Source organism: Dermacentor albipictus, chromosome 1 (assembly GCF_038994185.2).
Source record: "Dermacentor albipictus isolate Rhodes 1998 colony chromosome 1, USDA_Dalb.pri_finalv2, whole genome shotgun sequence".
Taxonomy (NCBI): domain Eukaryota; kingdom Metazoa; phylum Arthropoda; class Arachnida; order Ixodida; family Ixodidae; genus Dermacentor; species Dermacentor albipictus.
In genome coordinates, this window is record NC_091821.1 from 476,435,828 (window position 1) to 476,462,021 (window position 26,194).

At 47.0% G+C, this 26,194-nt stretch overlaps 2 protein-coding genes across 2 annotated transcripts in view; both read right to left on the reverse strand.

Moving 5' to 3' along the window:
* Positions 1–1,250: 1,250 nt before the first annotated feature.
* LOC135900236 (uncharacterized) overlaps positions 1,251–26,194 on the reverse strand; it is a 46,635-nt gene continuing 21,691 nt past the window's right edge. Inside the window, exons 4-5 of the mRNA XM_070537936.1 lie at positions 8,599–8,716; positions 1,251–2,771 (exon numbers count right to left, since the gene is read on the reverse strand). Of these exons, the coding sequence (XP_070394037.1) occupies positions 2,522–2,771; positions 8,599–8,716 (368 nt within the window). The 3' untranslated portion in view covers positions 1,251–2,521. The remainder of the gene's footprint in view (positions 2,772–8,598; positions 8,717–26,194) is intronic.
* LOC139059512 (uncharacterized) lies at positions 17,843–21,550 on the reverse strand. Its single transcript, XM_070537935.1, has 4 exons — positions 21,020–21,550; positions 20,853–20,960; positions 20,693–20,767; positions 17,843–19,898 (listed from the first exon to the last, which is right to left on the reverse strand). The coding sequence occupies exons 1-4, from the start codon at positions 21,321–21,323 to the stop codon at positions 18,784–18,786; spliced, it is 1,602 nt and encodes a 533-aa protein (XP_070394036.1). The 5' UTR covers positions 21,324–21,550; the 3' UTR covers positions 17,843–18,783.

The window sequence follows — 26,194 nt, forward strand, 5'->3', positions numbered from 1 at the left end:
CAACCCAAACGGTATCTTTGGATATTCGCACACCCCTAATGCTACATTTCAGCAATATCGTGGGTGCCCCGAAGCGTCACAAACCCGCTTTGCATCGTCAATCTCAATGGTGACAAGAAAATAAAACAGAAAATAAAGAACTCTCAGGTATGCCTTTCATGTTGTAAAATATTACTGGCTGCGCTATTTCGTATTTTTTTTTTACAGCGGAGCTGTTAGACTCTACTTCGTCGGGATTTATGGTGGCGTGCTGACCAAAAAATTTCAGCTGCAAAAGGGGCTTGTGTTTTAGTTTCCGCGTAGCAGAATTATGTTGCGTATTCGAATTGCAATCCGATTTTGTTATGTCTGCAGGCTGTGTGTAAGCCCGTTCTTTACGAATTTTCACACTTTGTCACGCATTTTACGCTGAGAAATTCAAGCAGTTCAATGACGCACAAGCGCAGGTGGAGGGCCTACAAGAATGAGCACGTGTGCTGCACTTCCACGCACGCACGTGCGTGCGGGCGTGACGTACGTAGCTCGTGGCGCTGGATCTTGTGCAAGGTCATCCTACGTCCGTGTCAGCTTCGCTTTACATGCACTTTCACAGGGTGACACAAAGTCGGGTTTCCTTTTTTTCTTTGGCCTTATGTTTTTGTTTTCCTTCCGCGTGCAGGAAGTAAAAATGCGGGTCCACGTGTGCGACGCTTGCACCTTCCGGGCGGGGCAGACTGCTAACGCAAAGCGGTCACTTGTTGGAGAACCATAAACTCCAGAGCGCCATCCTAAACCCCCATAATAAGCATCTTATGTCGTTGGTCAGCACTAACTAGGTGTGTGGAAAATTCTGCTTGCAGAATGTCGCCTACCATCTTACATTTGGAGATGTCCTTATTCCGTCGAGGAAACGCCGATTGAGTTCCACGAGAATAGCGTGACCCTGCCCAGCCCATTTGGCTATATTCTTCCGATATTTTTTTTCTTTCGAAAAAAAAAATAGAAAACGAATGCAGGCTCTAAATGACCTTGGAATACTGAGTATGCATCATGCAATTTAAGTGTGGTTGCCGAAGTTGAGCAGTATTGAGCTCAGTGAAGGTTGGGGACGGACGGTCTTGGATACGCTTGCTCTATTATCGTTAACGTGAAAGTCCTCGGGCGCCGTAATCGTTTACCTCTGGATGAATATTGCGATGTGCTAGCAAAATATGATCTACAGTTTCTTCGCGCTTTCTACACGCTACGCGCGAATAATACGTGGACGCAGCTTACAGCATCAACCATTTATTTACGAGAACGTCGATGACAACAGCATAAATAACGCAGAGTATCTCTGTCATAGCTATGTACAGACGGTACAGTGATCAGCAAGGAACGCGGTACACAGTTGTCGCCGAATAAACGACTTGTCACTGTTAACGTTTCGAATAAGTAATCTCAGGCCAGGAAAAACTTGTGCAAGGAATTTGTGCGCTCAGAAATTTAGCACGGTTCGAGAACAGACACTGCCCTTCAGTGCTTCTCGCCATGGGTGCACATGGTCAAAAAGTTGTGTGGTTGCTAACTGGTGACCGCATCACGTCATGTAGTTCAACTACGTGCAGTTTTACAGCGAATTCATTAGTGCGACTAGATGCGGGGGGAAAACGTTCGCCCAAGGACATCCATAAAAATTCTGCCCGCTCGACATGCCGGTGGAAATAAGTTTGACAGAACATTTGAATTGGGCTAAAAGATTTCTGGGAGTCATTGCACGTGTTTAAGTACACTCTAAAAGAAATGTACACCCTATGAGTCATATCCTGCCACACAACAATAATAGTCATTTGTCTTGCTTGATTTTCCTTTCTTGAAAACGCTGCGCTCGCTACTTTCCTGTCGAGAATGCTCTGTCATGCTGATAACACGCATGCCCTTCGTGATTTGGAAGTACCGGGCTCGCAGAGTGAAAGAAAAGAAATGCGGACAGGACAGATGAAGATTATCGATGTGTGGCAAGACACAACCCAAAGGGTGTAATTTTGTTTAGGTATGTATAGATGTATGGGCGGTAGCATAGGTGGACGAGTAATTAGGGGACGCGTAGTGGGGAATGTACCGAATATTAATTAAGCTCTGGAGCTCCGTGGAGTGTTCGACACCACGCCGCTTGAAAACCATTGTGTGTATAAAACGAGTACTTCCCAGGAATTAAATTTTGCGAGGGGCAAGCTGGGGGAAAAACTTCGACGCTGTATGTACATTGTGGAGCGAAGTAGGATACTTTCCAAAACGCTATTGCTGCCTTCAGCAGCTAATTAGGTTTTAGATTTGCTGCTGAAGGCTAATGGTTGAGCTTTTCTCCTTGAAACTTTGCACGCGTCTATACAGGGCGTCCCATCATACGTGTTCCGCACGTCCTGGAGTAGGTGCTGGCACAGCATGCTCAGACGTGTATGTATGCCATACAAACATTAAAATATGGCTTCGCAAATGTACGCAACTTTGGCCCTATCTAGCGTCCTAGCTCCCAGGCTAGTCATTGTTCACGGTGTGCACTCTAGTTACGCCCCGTGAAAGCCACAGCCAGGACGACAGTCAGCATGGCAGCGGAGCTCCAGCCGGCTTGCGTGGCCACGTTGGCTCTTCCACTGCCGTCGCCGCGCGTTCCAAGAGCCGCGTTACCAGCCGCCGCGTGTTCCATGAAACTCGCGATAAATTTTTCAACTGGTTCCATGTCGGCCTGTGCGCACTCCGTGCTCTTATCCCGGGCGCCGTCGTAGCACTTATGGAATTCCACCGTCAGCACCCTGCAGTGAAAGCAAAGGTCGACATTATTTCCCTGTGACTGCTGCAAATCGCGTGAATTACGGCTCCTGAAATCGTGGGAGGTTGACACTGCTTTCCACCTGATGTATGGTGACATCTTGCTTATAAGGTGCATAAAATAATTATCAGAGCTGAACGTCTTGAAGTGCCTCTTTAACCCAAAGGTTGATTCAGTGGAAAGAGAAAGGGAAGGCAGGAAGGACAGGCAGGGAGCTGAACTATACTTTGTCCAGTACACGTGGGGAGGGACATGGGGTAGTCAAAGAGAGAGAGAGAGAGAGAGACAGAGAGAGACAGAGAGAAAGGACACAAGGCTTGGTCACAGTTTCACATGCACTAAGCCAGGTGTAGCGTATCCAAAATCCGGCACTCAAGTCTGTAGCCTTCAGAAGAGCGGTGAGGCCAGGCTCCCCAGAACTTTGTTTCTGCTAATGGCCGATCGTCCACTCTAATAAAGCCACATTGGAGAGTCTGGCGTTGTTTATCGAAGCGAGGACAGGTGGTACGGAAGGTGATCGAAGGTCTCTTCACACGTTAACTTAGCACACATGGATGAGTCAGCCATTCCTCTGTCATTGTTGTGTGAGTTAGTGAAATGTACTGTTACCCACAGCCGACACAACAGTGCTGAGCGCCGTTGTGAACTATTTGTTGGTAGTAACTGCAGTTTTAGTACTGGGTTGGGGCTGTATAATCGACGGTTGGAGTTCTGCAGAGTATTCCGGTGACTAAGCCTGATGGTATGCGCGAGATGGCGGAGCTCCCGTGCCGCGTCCACCCTTGATAAAGGTAAAAAGACTGTCGTTGCTCAAGCCTGGGCATGTAGGGCAGAATCATCGGCAAGGTGATTAGTTAGCAACGATGCCACAATGTCCCGGCAGCCACTGAAAGTTTATATCACGTGCTCGTTCAGAGAGGCAATGGCAAATTTCGTTGATTTTGAAAACCAGTAGGTCGTGATATCAGGGTCGTTAACTCGGCACGCTTTGAAGGGCTTGCTTGAGTGCATGTCTGAGCATCAATTCTGTCATCCCGCGGCTTTGCCATGTGCATATAAAATCTCGTGCTTCATCAGAATGCGCCTGACACGGGCACGATGTTGTCGCGCCACGTTGTGCCCTGTTGCGCAACGTGACAGCTCTGCCGGCGTATCTGAATTACGTAAGACGAAAGCATTGCTCTCATCTAAGCAGATTCCCCGCTAGACCTGGCTGATTTAATGCCTTAACGGCGGCATGGTGAACGCTCGGTGGTGCGAAAACATCCCTTACAGATTTTTAACGGCTTTCAAATCCTTCTTGGAGACAAACAAAAATTCCTAGTGCACGAAATGCAAGGGCGATGGACGCCATATTACAGGCGTGCGATATTAACTAGTTTTCGTCAGAGTAGCTTAGGACAGAGAAAGCTGAAGTTTCTGAAGCTGGAGCTTAATATAAAACAAGATCTCCTCCACCTTGTGGTCCTTGCGTCGGAATGTTATATCCATTTGCATATCACATGGATCGAATTGACGAAGAGGTAATTCTGGGACACATCTCTGCTCCTTGGCCAGGCACCCCAGCTTATATGAATGGACTTTGTGCATTTACTTTGGCGGCAACGTCTCGTACTCTCAGTAGGGGACGCTGGTAAAATTTGTGCACATAGCGCGCAAACCGAGTACCACTTGCATCGTGAGGTCGAAAATGTAATGAAATGGTGAAAATTCACGAAGGGCTGAATTAAGGATACCCTTGTCTCCATGGTTTTTCACGCTTTATGTTGAGGGCATCAAGAGATGACTGGAAAGCAGTGAATAAAAGTTTGCTTTCTACAACATGCGTAATGGACAAATAATGCAACAGAAGGTCCCCGGACTGACGTATGCGGGCGGCATAGTGATACTAGCGGAGAGTGCGACCGACGTACAGATATTTACGAATATTTTTGGCAACGCAGCAACAAATCTAGGTCTTAAGTTTAGAACATGGAAATCGGGAATTATGATCTCTAAGATCTTTAACGAAGAGACGAGTAATTACGCAGTGTGAATTCAACGGCCAGTCATACCCATAGTCAAGCACTATATCTAGTTCGACGTATACATCAACGAAAGAGTTACTTACTCAAGCACCCGTCAAGATAATCGCAAAATAAAGAGGAAGCGCCATGCAGCAATAATGAAACATAAAGCACTTTGGCACCGCGATAAATGTGAAGTGGCGCGTGGAATCTGGAAAGGAGTAACGGTGTGAGCGCTAACGTTCGGAAATGCGATTCTCTGCTTCTAAACGGATATCTCGTAGGGTTGAAAGCTAACCAAATATCGGTAGGCCGGATGGCTTTGGAAGGCAACGTTTAAAACGTCAAATGAGCCAGTGCAGGATCACGTGGTCTGCTCCTCTTTTGAAGTCAGAGAAGCGCAGATCAAAATTAGTCTTCACGACCCAGGAAGATGGGTCGAAACATACGGGCAGCTAAAGTGTGCAGGTATCTGTACCTAAAGCGTGGCCACAGAATGGAGGAAGAGGTCGAGAAAGTCGGCAATCAATTACGGGGTAATTGAAATTGTCAATAGACAACCAGGAATCAACAGAAAGAAAGTGAGACAAACATAAACAACAAAATGGATGCAAAGAATGAAAAAAAATCCATCGAGATTTACATGAATGGGACAAAAAAAACTTAGAAGGGAGAATCTGTACGACAACACAAAGGGCGGCACCTAGCTAATTCGGGCTCGAACTTGTTGCCCAAAGAGAAAAACATACCGGAGCAAGTATTCGCAACAAGATGAGGCATGTGTATGCCGCAGCAAAAATATAGAGACTCCTCAACACATCCTGATGGAATTGGAAGCAATTCACCGAGTGAGACCCGTAGGTGCGGTACACCTTCTTGAAGCGCTTGGATTTAAAGTGGATGGAACCATCAACCGGTCAGCTGTCGCGATAAGCCAGAGACGTTTAGAATATTGGTGAAAAAAACAAGCAGATAATAAATTGATACGACCGGATCCAGTACAGGCATAAGTAGCGCTACAAGCTAGATAGACAGGTTTTGAGGAATAAAAGGAAAGCTGATGGAGATCTATACGAAAATGCTGGAATTAAAAACTTTTCTAGCATGTCTAAATAAATCAAGCAGCCAGGATAGGTGACTAGTTGTCACCACTCCGTTTCAAAGGGGATTTCAAAAATCACCATCGTCAGCAGCAGTGGCAGCAGGGTAGCTATCTTGTACGCGTTCGAAAAGCTCGCGTTCGATTTCTCCTCACGCGATTGGCCTAGATTGGCTCACGCCGCCACATCGGCGCGGCCTGGGACAGTCGCCTCAGGCCAAACCGAATGTCGGCATTTCGAACCCGTACAAGATTGGGGCCCAGGTTGCAGAATATAGTGGGCAAAAGCGGGGCACGTGAGGTGACCGAAACTGGCTAACAAACGACTAATAATACTGACTAATAAACGCAAGTGTGGCTGATACCTTCCTTTTCTAGTGTTTCGGGCATCGACGCAATATTTCGCACTTGCGCTACGTTAAGCAAAAAAATAATTAGAAATACTTACTTTATTTGGTCGCATCTGCGTTGCTTCCTGTTTCATTAACGCATGTATCGTATTATAAATGAAGCGCAATTCATAAAACTTTTAAACGTTTTTAAGAAGCTTAAGAAGCTTAAGAAGCTCGTCGCCGCTGCCCTCGTCATCGTAATGCCGATGTTTGGACCCGATCTGCAGCACTCGACCCCACGTCTTCCGAAGCAGCAAGCACGTTGTGGTATGTTGCTGGGAAACCTGTCTGTGTGCTTGGAAGCTATGTGTTTCCGGGTGCCTTATTTTGATTGGTCGGTGTCAGCGGAAATTCAACATATACTGGCATTCAACGCAAGCTTGACTTGATAAATGTCTATTCAAATAGCCTAGTCAATGCATTCGATATTTAATCCCCATGATCGTATATTTTCTTGCCTTTTTTTGATTGCGATAGCATTTATATGGACACACCAAGAGAATCTTTGCCGTCGGCATGCCGTGAGGTTCCGTATATATTTAGGTATATGTACGCTATATGCCGTGGAATGATCGACATAAGGGTTATATTTCCGCTCCATTTTATAAATATAGTTGCTCATACCAGGCCCTACATTAATGACAAAATTATTCCTCAGAATTTTGATAACGGCGGCCCAAAAACAAAAGGCGTGAAACAAAACAGCGACAGCGCATGCTTTTGTCTTAAATTTTCTCAGACTTAAATATTAAACGTGGGAGAATAAAAGAGTTCAAATCTGAAAATAATGACATTTTATTGGCGCTGCAGAGCACTTCCTGCGGGATCGGCCCAGGAAGGAGGTTTGAAACATACCCTATGCGAAAAAGCGATGGGAAAGTCGTTAAGAAAGACAGCGGCTTAAATAAGTAAGCATAAATGAAATTGTCCGATGGTAGGATTAACAAAATACACCGCTACACAGCAGCTCGTTTTTATTTACTTTCAGAGCTTGCGTTTACTTCAATTCAGGCTGCCACTACAGCTACGAGCTTTACGCTTAGTGTAAAATGCTAACATATTGCTATCGCATTTATCGCTTCACCTTTGTAGCGAAGCTGTGATTTTCTTTACTTTCGCCGCCCTATTCTAGCTAGGGACTTGATGTTCCAGATTCCCATCCTTATGCTGAGCAGATGAGACGCTCACATATAGGCTGCCGAATTCCCCGTGTTCCTCTAAACAGCTTTCTCTCTCCTTCTCTTACACACAAGTGCGACTAGATATTTCAATAGTAGGAGATGTATATGTCATTTTACTCAGCGCGCGCGTATTTTGATAAGCAATGTGCCTCGAGCGGCCAGTCGCGCGGCAATTTTGCTTGTATTCGCGGGCCTCTTTCATGCTGGAAAAAACACCTTTATGTAGCACGTATGGAGCAACAGAAAGCTGTCTCAGGAGTTTTTCATGTAGCGCTACTATTTTCTCGTTGAAGCTTGTCATCTAATTATACTATTGGACAAGTTGATTAATTGTTAAGACTAATTGCGTAGTTAGGGGGAGTAAAAAAAGTAATCTGAGTATCTGCGAGTGACAGCAAGCAACATTACCTTGGTTCTGTTCAGCAACATGGCATTTCCACATTTTAAAATCTTGGTGCCTGTAGGTTGGGACACCCTGTATACCCAGCAACTCAAGTTAGAAGGCACCGCCTGCCCTGCTGGCGTACTTGGATAGATAGATAGATAGATAGATAGATAGATAGATAGATAGATAGATAGATAGATAGATAGATAGATAGATAGATAGATAGATAGATAGATAGATAGATAGATAGATAGCACCACTTCTGCCACAGATGGTAGAGTGGAAGGACTACGGCCCACCACCCCCTCTGCATAACCCCGTTCCCACTTCTCGTTTTCGTCGCACCAGCAGGCGAACGGACGCAAGCAAGAAAAAAGTAAAGACTGCTGCTGCGACAGGCCGACACGTGACCTTGGCCTCGGCAAGCTCACAGCTGCCTGTAGATCGCTGTCTTAGCTATCAGGTAAACTTACTTTCACTGACACTTTTCGGTTAAAGCTGACGACCGGAAAGAAAATTCGGCATACTATATTTGTTTCCATTTTTCTCGATTTAAACCGAAAACTGCGCACACCATGTTCCATAAACAAAACATGTAAAATAGAAGGGCACCAGTTTTAGAGTAGTGATCTAAGGTCACGCCTTTCCTTCCGCACTCTTAACAATCAAAGGGTTAGAGTATGGTCAGCTGAGTTAATCGCACAAGCTGCCCAGTTATTAAAAGAAAATAAGAAAATATAGTCTTACTCCAAATCCTCTTCAGTCAACTCTGCAGCGAGGTCAAGACGCGTGGCCGTCAGGGGAAGTTGCTCGAGACAGCTGCCGAACATTTCCAAGTTCCAGCACCGGAAAGTAATAGGCAGCTCTGCGCAAAAGAAAGGAAAATGTTATGCTATTAAAGATAGCCACCGACAGAGAAAAATCCAATTTGAGCAAAAAAGAAAACCAACAGCTAAAAGCCGTTTGCATAGCATTGCGACTGAAGAAATTCGCCACAAGTGCACGCATGCATCGCGCACACGGTGACAATGACGTAGCATGTGCGCCTGTCCCCCGGTCGCCGCTCCAGGTGCACGTAACTTTCTATACCAAGGTGCATGCCAGGCCAGGCCAGGCCCAGCCGGCACCGAGTACCACGAGATCACGCGCGCACACTCTACTTCCTCTTTCTCGGCCTCAGTCTCGCAGTGCTGCGACATTTTCCCCCGGGGCAGACGAAGCTCGCTGAGCGAGTCAAAGGGACCGGTGATGGCACTGCTTGAGTCTGGCCACGTGAACAACTTGTATCGCACTTGAACGCCAATTACTTGCCGTCAATTTAGCGATGACATAGTTTACATCACTCAAGCGACTGAGTATAACGAATGGTCCGGCGTAAGTGGCGAGAAACTTGCGGTACAATCCCTTTTTGCGAACAGGTGTCCACAACCAAACATAATCACCGGGAGTAAAGCTGACGGGGATATGCCGCGCAACATAGCGAATGTTGCTGTGGCCTTGTGATGACGACGTCCTAAGATGCGCCAGTCGACGTGCTTCCTCTGCATGACACAGAGTTTGGGCGATGGAAGGATCTTCTTGACACGATAAAGGTAGAATAGTGTCCAGAAAGCTCTGGGGAGCGCGTGCGTACAGCAAAAAGAACGGCGCATATTCAGTAACTTCGTACTTGGCACTATTGTACGCGTACGTTACAAAAGGTAAGACGGCGTCCCAATTCTTGTGGTCGGCAGCGACATACATTGATAACATGTTGGTAAGGGTTCGATTCGTCCGCTCCGTGAGGCCATTGGTTTGCGTGTGGTAAGGAGTGGAATGGCGATATACAGAACCACAAAACCGTAAAGGTTCTTCAACGACGTCGGCGGTGAATTGCCGTCCACGGTCACTGATGACAACCCGGGGAGCGCCGTGACGGAGTATGACGTGATGCAACGAAAATGACGAGACATCTGCTGCAGTGGCAGATGGAAGTGCCGCCGTTTTCGTGTAGCGAGTAAGATAATCTACGCATACTATAATCCAGCGGTAGCCAGCTGACGTCTTTGGGAGCGGGCCAAGCAGGTCGATGCCTAATTTTTGAAACTGTAACGTCGGTGGCGTAACTGGTTGTAAATAGCCTGCTGGGGCCGTCGTCGTTCGCTTGTGGCGCTGGCAAACAGTACAGCTGGCGACATACTGTTTCGTAGTTTTCCAGCACTTAGACCAGAAAAATCTCTGTCTAAGTCGGTGTAGTGTGCGTGCAAAGCCAAGGTGCCCGGCCTTGATATCGTCATGCATGGAACGAAGGACAGCAGGGCGCAGGTTTTCGGGCACAACTAGAAGCAATGGGGGACCATCAGCTGAGTAATCTTTTTTGTACAGCAAACCATAACGAAAAGTGAACGGTGTTGTTCCTGCTGGCTCACGTGCAGCTGCCCGTAGGGATTTCAAGGTAGGGTCGCAACGTTGCTCGCTCTCGAAGGTACGCAGGTCTGGAAAGTCGGATGAGATGGAAACTAGGTAGTCATCGAAGTCATCATCCTCAGCTTTAGTGTGCGGTGGAGAAGGGATAGGCAATCAGCATCCGTGTGACAGCGCCCGCTCTTGTATTTAACGGAAAAGCTGTACTCTTGAAGGCGCAAAGCCCAGCGGGCCAACCGACCAAACGGGTCACGCAGCCCAACCAGCCAACAGAGTGAATGATGGTCAGTCACTATCGTGAATGCGCGGCCATTTAGATACGGACGGAACTTTTGAATTGCGAATACGACTGCTAGGCACTCGAGTTCAGTAACAGTGTAGTTAGTCTCCGCTTTTGTAAGTGTGCGACTAGCGTAGGCAATGGCATGCTCACGGCCATCGCAGAGCTGAACAAGCACAGTGCCAACACCCACACCGCTGGCGTCAGTGTGCAGCTCAGTTGACGCCTCCGGATCAAAATGCCGCAGTACCGGTCCAGAAGTAAAAAAAAAGTTCATCTGTTGAAACGCCGACTCGCAGTCAGCAGTCCACAAGTATCCACAAGCCAGTCCACAGTCCACAAGCAGTCCAGCAGTCCACAGGGTCTGGTCGTATGCTGTCTCTGTCGACCAGAAAGCCTAGTACGAGGGCTTGACGCTCACCGAAATGACATTTCTTCGAGTTCAAAATATGGTCAGCTAGCTGGATACAATCAAGAACGATCGACAGGCGCTGATTGTGTTCCTGAAATGTCCGGCCGTAGAAAATGACGTCGTCTAAATAGCACATGCAAATTTCCCATTTGAGTCCGCGGAGCACGGTATCCATAAATCGCTCGAATGTCTCTGGAGCGTTGCATAAGCCAAAGGACATAACGTTGAACTCAAAGAGACCGTCAGGTGTCACGAAGGCAGTCTTCTCCTCGTCTGAGGGGTGCATGGGAATTTGCCAATATCCTGACCGTAAATCAACAGAAGAGAAATACGACGCGGAGTGGAGGCAGTCGACGGCGTCATCTATTCGTGGTAGAGGCTACACGTATTTCTTTGTGACGGTGTTTAGGCGGCTATAGTCCACACAGAATCTCCATGAGTTGTCTTTTTTCTTCACTAGGATCACAGGACCAGCCCAAGGGCTACATGACTCCTGGATCACTTCTTTCTGTAACATTTCTTCGACCTGCTCGGCGATGACTTTTCTCTCGGAAGGTGAAACGCGGTGGGGCTTCTGACGAATTGGCGTTACTTGCCCTGTACGGATGTGGTGTTGCATACGAGATGCCGGTGGTGTATGGGACGCTCGTTGGCCTTGAGCAAAATCAAACACTGTGGCGTAGCGAGCGAGCACAGCTTCCAGCAGACACTGCTCACTAGAAGACAGCGACTTGTTAATCATTCGCTTAATTTCAGCAGAATTATCATGGTTGGAATTGGGGTTGGATTTTTTTTTCGGTTGACATTTCGACCGTTCCGACGCTGACAATGGCGTGTTCATCAAAACTTGCCAGTTTAAGTCCTAGCGGCAATGTTATGGGTTGGGCTGAAACGTTCACTCTCCACAAACGAGTACAACCATCAGTGGTGACAACGAGGGAGCGATGGACTGTCGCATTTTTCTTGAGCGCATTGTTAAAATCGGGCTCGGCTAAACCCCAACAAGAACCTGTACGAGGGCGAGAGGTATTCACAGGTACAAACATTGCAGTCTGAGGGGGCAAACACACATCTTGTGACACGGAGAGAACGTCGGCGGCATTACTGGTGCTATCTGTCATTGAAGTTCGCGCGTTGCGGCGAAGAAAAATCGCGCGACTTCCACAATCCAAAGTTGCCCCCCCCTCACGCAAGAAATCAATTCCTAAAATAATGTCATGCGTTGTACGTTCAAGCACAGTAAATTCACTTCGAAATGTCTGGTACCTTATCGTAACTGAAACATAACAAACCCCAAGTGGGCGTAACATTTCCCCGCCAACTCCACGAAAAGTAGCGTTCCGACCCCAAGAAAACACAACTTTTTGTCCAAGACGATTTTTGAAGGACAGGCTCATAACAGAAACTGCCGCACCGGTGTCAACTAAAGCAAAAGCACTCACATTGTCAACTAAAACGCACACTTTGTTTTTAATCAATTTACACAAGGGGGTCTTGATGAAGATGAACATATTGCGGCCTCACCCCCGTCGGTCGCACCAGCTAGTTTCCCAGCGGCGGCGGTGATAACGAGCGACGACGAGGTGACGGAGAGCGTCGTTGTCGCGTCGGTGGTGGTGTGAGGCTGCGATCGGAAACGGGGGAGTCACTGCGGTTCGCGCGTCCCTGCTGCAGCCGCTGGAAGGAACTGGGATACGGCCAGGGCTCGTCAGCGCGCACGCGGGGTGTGTAGGAGTTAAACCATGGAGCACGCTGCTGGCGGTGGTGGCAATACCTAGCAATGTGTCGAGGCACACCGCAGCTGTAGCAAATGCTGGAGTCGTAGCTTGTCGCGGGTGACACCGCTGACATGGGCGTCATGGGTGGAAACGTACTCTCAGGCTGGTTGTAGGAGGGAAGAGCCAGCGGAACAAGTCGTTGTGGTGCATCTTGTCGGCGTCCCAGACTTGTCGGTTGCAGTGACAAGGTGCTGCTCTCCGTGCGATCAGCATAGGTCCTGCGAAGTTCTCGGTAACTCTGAGGTGCCCAGGTGGCCGGTGGCACACGAGAGCGATGATCAAATGCACACTGATGGCACACATAAGCGTAGTCAATAACTTTAAGGCATTCAAGCTCTTCTTTAACCACTTGCCGAATCACCGAGGAGATGTCGTGGGTTGGGACGGACACGCTTGCAACAGTAGTAACATTATCCAAGCGTCCAAACTTTGGACCAATCCTTCTCATTTTCAGCGCTTCAAACGCCCGGCAGTGTTTCCTCAGATCAGACGGAGTACTAAGATGTTCCTTCGTTATAAGAAAATTATAAACATCTTCTGCGATTCCTTTAAGCAGATGTCCTACTTTGTCTTCGTCTGTCATGGTAGCGCTGACGATTCCGCATAATTTCAGAGCAGCCTCTACGTACGTTGTACACGTTGCGCCAGGTAATTGAGCTCATCGGGAAAGCGTCTGCTCAGCCTTCTTTTTCTTAGAGATGGGGTTCCCGAAGCACTTGGTGAATTCTTCTACAAAATTATCCCAGCTTGTCAGAACGCTCTCGTGGTTTTCAAACCAGAGGAGCGCGGTTTCAGCGAGAAAAAAACCACGTTATCGAGCTGCTTCGTAGTGCTCCAGTGCTTGTGGCGACTCACTCTGTTGTAGTGTTTAAGCTAGTCGTCGAAGTCTTCGTTCGCCTTCCCCGAAAAGGTGGGTGGCGCCCGCAGCAGTGTCCAGTAGCCAGTCTGACCTCCGTGATTGCTGTCTGGTCCGCCACAGATGGGGTCGTCATTGCCTTCTCCGGAATCGGCCATGTCCACTGCTTGTGGTCGTAAACCGGCCAAGCGCCTACTCCGTCGGACAGTTGGTAGAGCTGGGTCGTCCAGGATCGTCCAAGATTTACCCCGCACGTCCACCAAAGATGTTACGAATGATATTTATTTACACGGTGAAACGAGGTCCGAGATGGAAGCTACAGGCCAGGCCCAGCCGGCGCCGAGTACCACGAGATCACGCGCGCACACTCTACTTCCTCTTTCTCGGCCTCAGTCGCGCAGTGCTGCGACAATATATACACCACGTGACTTGATGATTTCTCCGTACAACGTTTGCGCTTGGTAATTTGCACATGGGTCTTGCATCCCACAGGTGCAGACTCCGGAATGCGTGCGCTCATTTCGGAGGCCACAACAAACCGCACCCTTCTGCGAAGGAAGTCGATGTTGTGTGCGTCGCACAGTAGTAGTTCAGAAGATGGCTCTGTGAGCTGTGACAGCCTGCTGCTGCTGTGGCAGCAATGGACCATTTCGGAAAGTTGCGCGCGCCCCCTACGCGACCGCCGCAAAGCAGGCTGGGAATTGTGAGCGATCTTGGCGGGCAGGATCCGGCGCAGAAGCGGTACGACATGGACGTTGCGCAACCGCAGGTAAAAAAAAAAAACGTTTTTTGGAGTGCTAGTAATAGTTTTGTTGCATGTTTTCGCCGCGCAAGTGATCTTTACATTGCCGTACAACTTTCTTGTGGTTATGCAGCCGACGCTACGAGCGCGAAGCGAGCATTTTCGCACGTGAAGCGCGCACATGTGCCAGTGTCTCGCGCTCGGAGCTTGCGTTGCATAGCAACACCTTTGTCAGCGTTTTATAGCTATGCTACTGAAGGCACGAGCGCGATCCTACGGCTAGCAGGCGTGTTTTGCTGGTGAGCACGCGCGAACAGTGCATTTATTTACTAGTCGCCCGTCGCAAACCTTCGAAGTTTGTGCGGCTGTTCCGGCGGCAGGCGTAGTACGTAGCGTACAGTACATTCATGTTTGTTGCAACAGTGCGACACCCTCTTGTGAGAATTTATGTGCTGCATTTCAGCAAAATACCTCGTTATCGAGCACTGCCCATTCAGTCTTTTGGTTACATCGGGCTATTTAATCTACGGACGAGTCTGAAACAAGCATATCGTCGAAAGGAACGGACAGCGCATACGTTCAGTAATGTACATCTTGCAAGAAATAAGTAGCTGAGTTGGCGCTTAGCTTGTGCCAGCGAATTTTCTTGCCTATAGTGTTGTTTGAATAGCACGCAGCAAGTACGAAGTAGAACCAACAAGCTCTTCTATTAGTACTGTTACATTCAGTGTATATATCTGAGCATAGCATTGCGGTATAGATAGCAGTTGCTGTTTGTTTGACAGCTCGTACTACCTCGGTCGCGGTGTACATTACTTACTACCGTGGAGTGCAGATAGACGCACCCAAAATATGAACGTGCCTCGGTGGCTACAAGTAACGCGAACGCGGTCTAAAAAAACTGCGGCGGATGTTTTGGCTAGCCTGAAAAGTATTGAACGCGCCAGTACCTTGTACTAGGGCGGCCTCAGAGTTTTAAGTTAGCTAGTGGCTTACGGAGCCCGTCCTTGTGCAACATTCTTCACGAACGCGCATAGTGAACGAAACGGGTTCAGCGTTGCTTTTCAAGCATGCTTGCCACAAGTGACCAAGACACAATGAATGAATACTCTTTTATTTCAAGATCGCATTGATGATCCCATGATCAGCTGTGTATGCTTCCATGCTCTGTTCATATGTGGAGTGCCGAAGAAAACATTTTGACGCTTGCTTATACCCATGTTGCAGGAACCACTACGAGCCATTGAAAATACTCATCCTCTTCAAGCAAGGTTACCGAAGGGACCATGGACAAAGCAGTTAAAAGACGTGCCGGATGGTTTCTCAGAGCAAGAAATCTTGGCACATCAGAATGCACATAGTGCTCAGAAGCATACTATAAGCGGATACAGGATGTTTAAAGCAGATAAGGTTCACAATGTTCTTATTTGCAAGGCTGACAGTTCCACTTTTCTTAAAGCAACCGTGGAGGCATCGTTCTCTTTGGCAAAATTATATAACACTGCTGCTGTGCTCTCGTCAAATGGAACTGTGGTTGAAGGAACCTGCAACTGCCGGGCTGGAGCTGCAGGTGTTTGTAAACATGTAGCTGCCTTACTATGGTTTGTACTAGACTTGAAGCGCTCTGGGGCAGCCTACGTGCGAGACACACAGTCGTGTACAGACAAACCCAGAGCATGGGGTACTGGCGCTAAGAAGGCCAACATGCACTCACGCGAGTTCTCACAACTACGTTTTGTGAAACATATGCCAATGAAAGCTGGCAGGCATCTGACTCGAGAAACCACAGTTTCTCTGACAGTGACAGAAGACCATATTAAGAGAATGTATCAGACACAGAAAAATATTCCAAACGCCATGCTATGCAAGACGCTGGAGGACAACCACTTTCTGCCCGTAGCAGTGAAAAGAGCACATCACGAGGATGCTCTTAGCCAGATGCCAATCAGGTTACCGGTGCAAGCCCTGTGGGTTGAGCATGTGCCAGCTGGATACAAGTTCGGCTCCTGTGAGCTTACTTTAGAAGACTCATGGGCCCTTGAGCAAGCGACTAGGATGCAGAGCGGCTCTACAACATGGAGCTTCGAGAGATCCAAGCGCCTGACTGCTTCACACTTCGGAGATGTGGTGTCACGGAAGAAGCCAGCTGACGAGAAGTTTTTCAAGAGGCTGTTTGGGTCTAGCCAGATGCAGACCAAATACATGGCTGATGGTTTAAGGAATGAAGCTGCAGCCGTGCAGCGTTACATAGAGAAGAGAGAGGTCCCAGTTAGGATTTACTGTTGTGGGTTGTGCGTCAACCCTGGTGTCCCTGTTCTTGGTGCAACGCCAGACCGTGTTGTACAGGAGGGAGGAGATTTTGGTCTCCTTGAAGTTAAGACCCTCTCAGCTGCCAAGGAACGGGGTGATGAATTAGAAAATGCTGTGAATACGGCATCCTACCTGAAGAATGGAGTTCTTAAACCAACCCACAAGTACTTTTACCAGGTCCAGGGGCAAATGGCTTTGACTGGACTCTCCTGGTGTGACTTTGTGGTTGATAATGGCGCAAACTGCACTCTTCAGAGGATCACTTTTGACAGCTCGCTTTGGATTTCACAAATGCTGCCACGGCTTCTGGAATGTTTCAAGAACTACCAAGAGCACTGTGCTTGTGTGTGAATATCAACGACTTAGTTAAGTCACATTGGTCTGCAGGACAAAGATGCTCGGACTCATAACATGCTTTGGCATGTGTTCATCTTACATATATTTGGTGTTTAAATATGTTGTATTGCATTAGTCTCCATGAAGAAAGTGTTTTTCTGTGTAATATCGTTATGGTCACGCGTATGTGCTGCCACCACCTATTTAAATGTGTGTGCAACTAATCGGTGTGTAAAAAGTAAATCAAGCACCACACGTCTTGCTGCCTTGTCATTGAACACATACATAACGCACTCTTGGACACAGGAATCTGGGCAGCTACACACTTCAACATTTCCTATACTTGATGGTGATAGTGACTTCACATTGGTCTCTGTAAGGAAACCGCATTGAAAGTTGCAAGCAAAATCTTTGCGAAGTGAAAAGTGTGTTCTCCTTAGTGTAGGTACTCTTGCACTCGGTACGACTTGTAACATACGTGGAGTGAACCAACAAATGTTTATGCTTTACAGTAATCAATGTGCCGTCATAGAGAGTGCCCAAGGTGCACATTGAGCATACTTCATCTCTGCTCTGAGGGGCTAATGCCCAAGTTTCGAGCTGCACTGGGCTCGCACTGCTTTGACGACCAAGCTCGAACCTACCGCATCTCGAGTATTGCATACTGATACTGAGTGCGATAGCAGTTATTTCATAACTTCTTCCTCAAGAATTCCATGCAGGACATTACATGAGAGTTTGTAATAAAGGTCTCAAATTTCATTGCCATGAAATACTCGCATACATATACAAATTTTTTTACATATACAGTACACAAATATACAATCCATATACATATCACAATTTTTTTAAACATGAACGCGTCACTAACACATGTAAAAATGACAAAGTGAAATTCACTTTACAGATTTCACTCCAAAAAGTTAGGAAAGAAAATCTGTGGTAGAAAAGACAATGGCTGCAAACACCAACTTTCCAACTTGTCTGTGTAGCTCAGCAATGAGACTCGTGATTTGGTTTTTAGTCATGACTCACATATAGTACTGCCACATTCTATGCTCGAATCATTTGCACAACACCGACACAGAAATAAGGCATTGCAGCGCTATATAGCCTGTACAGTGACTTCAGGCTTACTTCAGCAGAGCAAGAAATGCTGCTCTAGTCTGCTGTACATGAAGTAGTGTACTTTAACGCAAGTTCAATGCCTTGCACTGCAGCAGGGATTCTCAAACTGCGTTTTGTGGAACTTTTGGGTTTCTTGGAACACTTCCTAGAATCGCCAAGCACCTATGTTCATGCATGTCTTCATCGGCCTTAGCCAGTTATTTTGGGACTAATGCTCTAGCCGCTTACTGCTATCTCACTATACAGCCAGTCATAACTGAATTTAAGTATTTGTTCAGGTGCTGTGCAGCTTGCGTACCCCTTTTACATTATCCGGCCAACACCTTTTCAAGTCTCGGTCGCAGCGGTCGAATTTCGATGGAGGCAAAATTCTAGAGGCCCGTGTACTGTGCGATGTCACTGCCCGTTAAAGAAATCCAGGTGGTCGAAATCTCCGGGGCCCTTCACTACGGCGTCCCTCATAGTGTAAGTCACTTTGGGACGTTAAACCCCCATAAAGCAAATATTTTCAATATAGGCTCCGTGACCGAAGCTGGCCAAAATAGAAATGAAATATGGTAGGAGCCAACTCCATTTTAGCCAAATGAGGTTAGTCTTTCTTCAACTGAAAAGGCTAAAAAGTTTGAGCACCCCTGCTTTACAGTAGATCATGCACAACGTACAAAACATTAAAAACACCACCATCGCTCATCTGTTTAGAATGGGCTCACGCATGAAATTATTGAGATAACAACAAATTTTCCATATCTTGTTCAGCTTCTCTGCCATAACATTCGGAAAAACAGCACGGAGTATTCTGAAGTTTTTAACTTCCCTGATGACACGCTCAACATGAATTCGCAAACTGGCTATCTGCCGTGTTGCTAACTCCTCTGCCAGTGACAACTGCGAGCGGCCATTCAACATAGGTGGCATGTTTAATTCGACTCCAAGCTGACGGAGGTCATCTTCAATGAGGAATCCTCTATCCGCCATTACACTGTCCCCTTTCTCGAGCAACTCGTACAGGCCACTGTGTCTTGTGAGTTCTCGATCAGAAAGTCTTCCAGGAGCAAGATTAGACACGAAAGAAACGAAGCCGTTCGGAGTGATGCCAATGAGCCCTTTTGCGGTGTTGTGTCCTTTATACGAGCTGAAAGTGTCGCTTTGTGTATTGTAGTCAGACGGGTTCTCGATAAAAATTTCTGTGCAGTCTAGTACAATGCGTGTAGATGGGTACAATTCTTTAAAATTGTCTGGCATGAACAGGTCCACTGTGTTACGGGATGGCCACATTGGTATCTGGATTAGCATTTCAAACAAAAAATTAATCCAAAATGTATACATGGCACTCACGGTCGACAAAGACACTTTCAGGCGATATGCCAAATCCTGTTCGAGTAACCCAACCCTGAGCCTGCAAAGCACTGCAATGAGCTGTTCTTTCATTGTCAGTGCTGGTGGCCTGCCAGCACCCGTTTTCAGTGCCTCGTACATGCCTTCAACATGTTCCACAAACGCATCAAATTTTTTGAAGGAGTTAAACCCCGTATAAAACACGAGTCGTTTCTCATCTGAAACAAAATCGTGAACTTTAGAGACAGGATTTTTTAGCTTCAGCTTCTCTTTGAGCGCCTGAACTTTCATATCGTGCAACTGAGCCTTCAGATCCTCAACCTCTTTCTGGAGCACAGATTTGTCTTTGCGGAGCAAGCTGTTTTCATGCTCGAGTTTTCCACAGACTTCGAGAAGGTGGTTGACTTTTCTTAGTGTGGCAGCAGATGCTGCGTCTGGAGGCCCCGTGGAGTACGAGTGGTCGGCACCTAAAAAAAAAAAAATGAACTACTTATTGATTTGCGAACGGTTAGGCCCTACTTTAATGCAGATTTCAGGGTTTTAAATAGTCACTTCAGCCCACAATGTGTGTTCTGAACCTTTGCTCTCGGCTTACATTGATATACAGACAACAAAGAACCAGGATGCCAAAGCCATAGAGCCCAGCGCTCTTTCACTCCACTGGTCCACCTGCGCAAGCAGCTTACCAACCAGCAAGCCCAGATTAATGCTATCCATTTATACTCGTAAACCTCATGAGCTGTCTGTGCCCCTCCTGAGCATGCAGTTCGACGACATTGCAGCTTGTGCTACCAGTGCATTGTTCCGCCATATTTGCACTACATTTGGATAGCCTGACTTTTGAGTCATTTTTCCAAGCTGGGGTAAAGGGAATAATATCGAGGTGAAAGAAATGAAATGGGTAAGTTTCACAATGCGTGCACTGGTGGAAGAGGTACCACGTTTATCAGAAAACTCGCTGAAGTACTAACACATGGACGGTAAAATGACTTATGACATTTACGTCACAGAACACATGCGGTTCTGCCACTCCTAACATGCAGACTTCCCATGGCTAGTTGCAAAAGCTTGCGAAAAACTGGCTTCGCGGGAAGAAATTTCGTCAGTTTTCACTAGATAAGGAAGTCGCTCGCTATTAATATACCGGTCGCCACAGCACCCGTGGACCCCGGCATCCTGGGCGCGATAGGGGTCCGTTAAATGCGAAAAATAAGTTTTCATAGTGGAATGCAGAAAGCGAGAATTTTGAATTCTCACCAACCTTCCGTTTCCGTGCGAGGCGAAGCCGGTGCACCGAATGTCAGCTGGGTGGGCTCCTGGGAAACAACGTCGCTTTCTGCGTATAATACACTTTCGTGAAAATGCGTACACACAAAGCCGAAGCCTCAGAAAAAAGATGGCACAGTTAAAGCGTCTCTTACGTTGATCGCATTGGGGCACGTCAACTACGCAGCCGATATCCAACTCGTTCAGAAGGAGCGCCGGGCTGGCAGAGGCAGTTTGGGAGCTCGTCTTCTTGCGTTTCGCGACTGGAAAAGATTTGGAAGTTATGATTACATGCAATAACCGTCTGAACATATATACTTACTGGTATTAAAGGAAGGAGATAGTTGATTGATGACCTTGTGGGGGAAAATTGTTGGCAGCCGGTCCATATAACCACGGCGTCCACTTGCGTTGAAGTGAGCTCCGCATATCCGGTGGTGCTTAGAAGGTTGCCACAAAGAGAAGCGACCAGCACTTCCTTGGCGGTTGATTCTTCTCACCCACTCCTTTTTTTCTTTTTCATTTGCAGGGAACGCGTGAAATGAAACGTTCTTGTCTTTCAGCGTGTTGTTGTCGCAACCAGGCACACAACAAGTCTGACCGCCGCCTCGGCACTTCGACGACATCACGCGCAGTAGTGGCTGAGGTCACTAAGTAACCCACAGGCACGTAACAGTTAATATAACGCACCTGCAAGCGCCCACCACCAAAAAGTACACAATCTCTAACCAAACAAAGCACGCGCACACACACACACCGCAGCAGCGAACGCAGGAGGCAGCCAAGACGGGCGGGCGGTTGGTCGGCGCGCGCTCACTTTTCCCATAATGCGTCGCGCGCCCGCTAGGTTTTCTCGCGGCGCTGCGATTTCCGAAATGGTCCATTGAGTTCACCACCACAGAAATTTCTCAAGTGTGGCGAGGCTCTCATAAGGTCAAGGACAAAACGTTTTGGTGGAGCGACATGCTCGGTATTAAACGTCTATAAAAGAACAGTCAGCAACGCAATCTGCATCACATTCCAAAGTTATTGCTTTAAAACATAATTATTAAATTAATAAAGGGAAAATTAGACGTAAACTCAATCGTAGCAATTGCTACTAAAGAAACACGTAAGGGTTCCTCGAAGGAAAAGCCTTGCAGTTGAAGAAAAATTCCTCCGGCACTTGAGCCCGGGACCACCCCCTTTTCGGAGCAGCCGCTCTAGCGTCCGAGCTAACGAGGCGGCTAGCAGATGGCAGAGCGAAATCGAACTTATCGGCAACTCGAAGGAAAGGCAAGTGTTTGACGTAGTTGTTCTGCGGAAACCCGAAGTCGCCACCACGCGTGCAGGAATAACTCGTAACGGACATTAGTCGCCTATGCAAACAAGCCTGCGAACTGCATCACAGCTTTGTGCTGTAGTGGCTACCAGTCCACTGGGGAATACAAGGCAACGTCCAGGCTGCCCATGCTGCCAAAGCTGGACACGACACTTCGAGAGAAATGGTCCAGACACCTTTCTCGAGAAAAGACACGGCGGCACTGGCTTGGCGTCTAAAGCGATCCCTCTGGACAGATGTGAGCTACCAGTACGGACCCATATACAAAATAGATCCACCGTGCAACTTTTGCATGCCGTGAGGCCTCAACAGACAAGACCAAGCATGCTTTTACCGCATAAACCTCTGCGTGGCCTAGACAAACTACTTCGGGTGTAAGATTAAACTCACGGACTCGCCATTGTGCGCTGAATGTAACGTCCCTGAAGACCTGTAACATGTTCTGTGCGACTGCTACTGCTACGAGTGAGAGTCTCTGAAGGCGTCACTGCGCCTTCAGCGGGACTCGAGCTTGGCACTACAGCACAATCTCGGCCCACGGCAAAGTACCACCTTTGCGTTACGCACCACGAAGGCGCTGCTGACGTTCTTGCCGGCCACGAGCCTTAACTAAATTTTGTAAATATCTGTATAGTGTATCTGTGTGTGTGTGTGTGTGTGACTGTACGTGCTGTAAAGTGTTTGTCACTGTATATATCATAATCATCACCCAGCACCTGGAATAGCATGTTAGGCGAACAGCCAGGCTAACATCTCCAGCATACCATTAAAGCTTGTTTCTCTCTCTCATCGCAAATAGCTAGCTGGTGTTGGCACGAGAAAAGCGTACGTGCTTTTGCGGCCTAATGAATAACATATATAAAGTGTTTACATATGAACACAACACAATAGGCATCCAACAGAGGTAGTGCCTAAGGCACCAATGACATCGCCACCGGCATACTTACTTGCGGAATCCTTACAACACAGAAAAAAAAGAAAGCGACTGTCGCCTAATAGCGTATCAGTTTGCTGCGCTGTGGGGCCAGGGCTTGAATCCCAGCCGCCAGAAGCGCTGAATTTTTTTGAAGCTAATGCGAATCTACTCGGCGAGAACCCGACCAGCGACGTGTGACAGACCCAGACGAAACCATGGAATGGTAGGCAAAGATAGCTTCACCCTAAAACTACGCTTGAATAAGTGAGTGCGAGAGGTAAATGGTGGAATATTAAGTGCGTGACTGTCTTTTGTTGATGACATGTGTGCATGGGATAAAAATTTATGTGGGGAAGTAACCATTTGAGTTGAGCAAGTTGAACAGAAGTTTTAAGATTTCTACTCGGCGCCGCTGGGAGAGTGGGGTGAGCCCTAATGAAGCTTGGTGGGAGGAAAATGAGAAGTTAGTCATAATAGTGACAAATAAAACTAACAAATTTCCTTTCGACTGATTCTACTTTACTAATGTCGGAATTTGTGCATAGATTCTGTACCGTAAAACCATACCCGAATATTGGTCTCATAAGGGTTTTATATGTTAAAAGTCATGATAGAGCTACTCGAAGAATGCGTCGCAAGTAATCTAGTTTTTTGAGGACCTTGTCACAAAGTTGTGTGCGCGTAGCTTAGGACATGTTAGAAGGAAAATTGAGCCCGAGGTACTTACACTCTGCTACCCACTGTAAAGACGTAGTTGAGTCATTGTAGTTAAATAGAGAAAGAGATGAACTTTTTGAGACGGACGTAACAACCGTTTTATTAAAGTTTATGCTAATTTGTACCTTTTACACCATTTTGAAAAACTCGAGAAATAATTTTAAAGGGAATTGTTGCCCTTAAGCGACATAATTGTGTCACACAAAACACAATCGTAAGCATATTGATGTATCTTTGCGGAAACTGTAAAAGGAGCGTCATTTATATACAACGAGGAAAGGACAGGCCTGAGAACTGAGGCTTGCGGTACAACTGATGACAGATGTCCTACCACACAATAGGATGAATTGAAACGAACATATTGAGTGCGGTTCAAACGTAAGCTGGCTATCGAGTTAACGAGGTTAGGGTTGTTTAGTATGATGCTGAGTTTGTGCAGACGTTTTGATTGCGTGACGGTGGCAAATAGGCTTCGGAAAAATCTATGAATATTGCATCAATCTGATTACCTATGGTCAGGGGGCCTGCATGCTATCATGAGTGAATTTTGTTGGCTGGGTAATTGTACTATACGTGCTACGGGAACCATGCGGAGCATGGCAGAGAATATTATGAAATTCCAGAAATTCTCTAGTATGCTTTTAGATAATATATTTCAGCTATAATATCCTGTCTTATCAGGTTCTCTCTTGTAGTAAAGTAGCGTGAAGCTAGAATGACCTTTCTCTAGACTAGCTGCTTATCCGCATAGCACGTGCACCAATTCTCACTTTGCTCCTCCTCCTCATCACCTCATACGTACGCTGCTCGACGAAGGCATCTACCAGCAATATCCAATCAGCCTCGTCTTGCCTCAGCCGACTGCGCCGTCTGCCTGCAAATTTCTTAATTTTATCCTACCGTCTCGTTCCAAGTCAGCCTCGCAGCAAGACAGAGCGCCTTAAACTGCCACTGCAAGCATACGTCGCTGATCACAAGCGGGTAAGCTCCCCTTCAAAGTCAATACAGTCCTCAATAGTGGTTGAGAATGTACGACAGAACTGTGTCCTGATCCTGCATGCTATAGACTTTCAGTGGTTGAATTTATTGACGCCAAAGCAGAGAAAATAATAAAAGCACCATTTTGAGCTGGTACGTCTTGGATTCAAATAAATTCGTTGTCAGGATAAGTGGCGTATTCGGTTTGCATAGAGTAAATGCCAGCCGAGAGTCTGGTAGAACTGAAAGTAAGGTGAGGAGATAGTGAGGTAAGGTGAGGTAAGGTGAGATGAGTCTCAAATAAGACGTTTTTTGTTGTATGAGTGAAGAACCCTTTAACACAAGTGCATATTTATTTTTTTATGTTTTCATTGTATGTTCGTAGTAGCCATATCTGTATTTGATTTTTTTTCTTGGATTGTATATTATTTTGACTATTTGAAAATACCCTGTGATGTAAAGTCTTTCAAACTGTTCTTTTGTAAATGTATCACTTTTCCTGCTGTCTGTATGGTCCCCAGGTCCCCTCAAGTTGTCTATGACAAGTTTTTGCCTGGAGGACCCCCAACTTTTTGTTGGAAATAAACTGAACTGAACTGAAATGCTCGTTTTGTATTGTTTATACTCTGACATACCGGGCGTGATGTTCTACTGTTCTCGTTTTCCCCATTGTTTCGTCAGGCAATTGCGCATGGTGTTGTCTTCAGGAGACATATACAGCTCCACTTCTTTTTTTCTTTTTCTTCTCTCGCTCTCTTGTGCTGCACCCGCATGCTTTGATATCAAGATTACGAATATTCCGTTGGCACATAGGGTAGGGCGAGGATGACGTTATCTGCCGCGAGACAGATAGCGTCACGGCTGCGTCACATTATTGTTCTGAGAGCTCCAGTAAGGATCTCAGAAGATCAAAGCACCCGTGAGGGTGTTTTGGGTGATCAAAGGACGCAGATCAAAGAAATCGCTTGTTTGGCAAATACTCGAGGTAGCGGGCGCAATAGAACCGCTCACAAGATTACAGGCACTTCATAAATGTCAAGGAGATGCTGTAGATTACGCGTGTGTTCGTCTTATACTTGTCGTGATTGCGCTCACGTATAGGCAATCCAGTGTGCAATAAAAGATCAAGAAGCGTAACCTCGTAGTTTACTGAGTGAAGTCAAATACTTCATTTACTCATTGTACTATCGCGCTCAATATAAGCTGCAACGTGTGGGCCGTGACTGCAGGGACGCTTTTGAGCAAAAAAGTGGAGAGTGTGTCGCCATTTGAGCAACGCGCATACCGTCTGCCTTCCGTCATGCGCTTTCTTCGCGGAACGTTAAATCATTGGCCCACCGAGCAGCTACTGCTGCATCGCGGATAAAAATGGAAAAAAAAGAAAAGAAAAACAAGAATGGTTACGAAGCTAGGTTAGCTCACGCTATGACGAAGCACGCTGCGCCAAGGGCTAAGAATTACGGGAATATTTGAGGGCCACTGCATTGTCGCGGCGCGAAGAAAGCGAACGGCGTAAGGCGAGGGGGTGTGCGCATTTCTGGAGTGGCGAAACTTTGTCCTCTTTT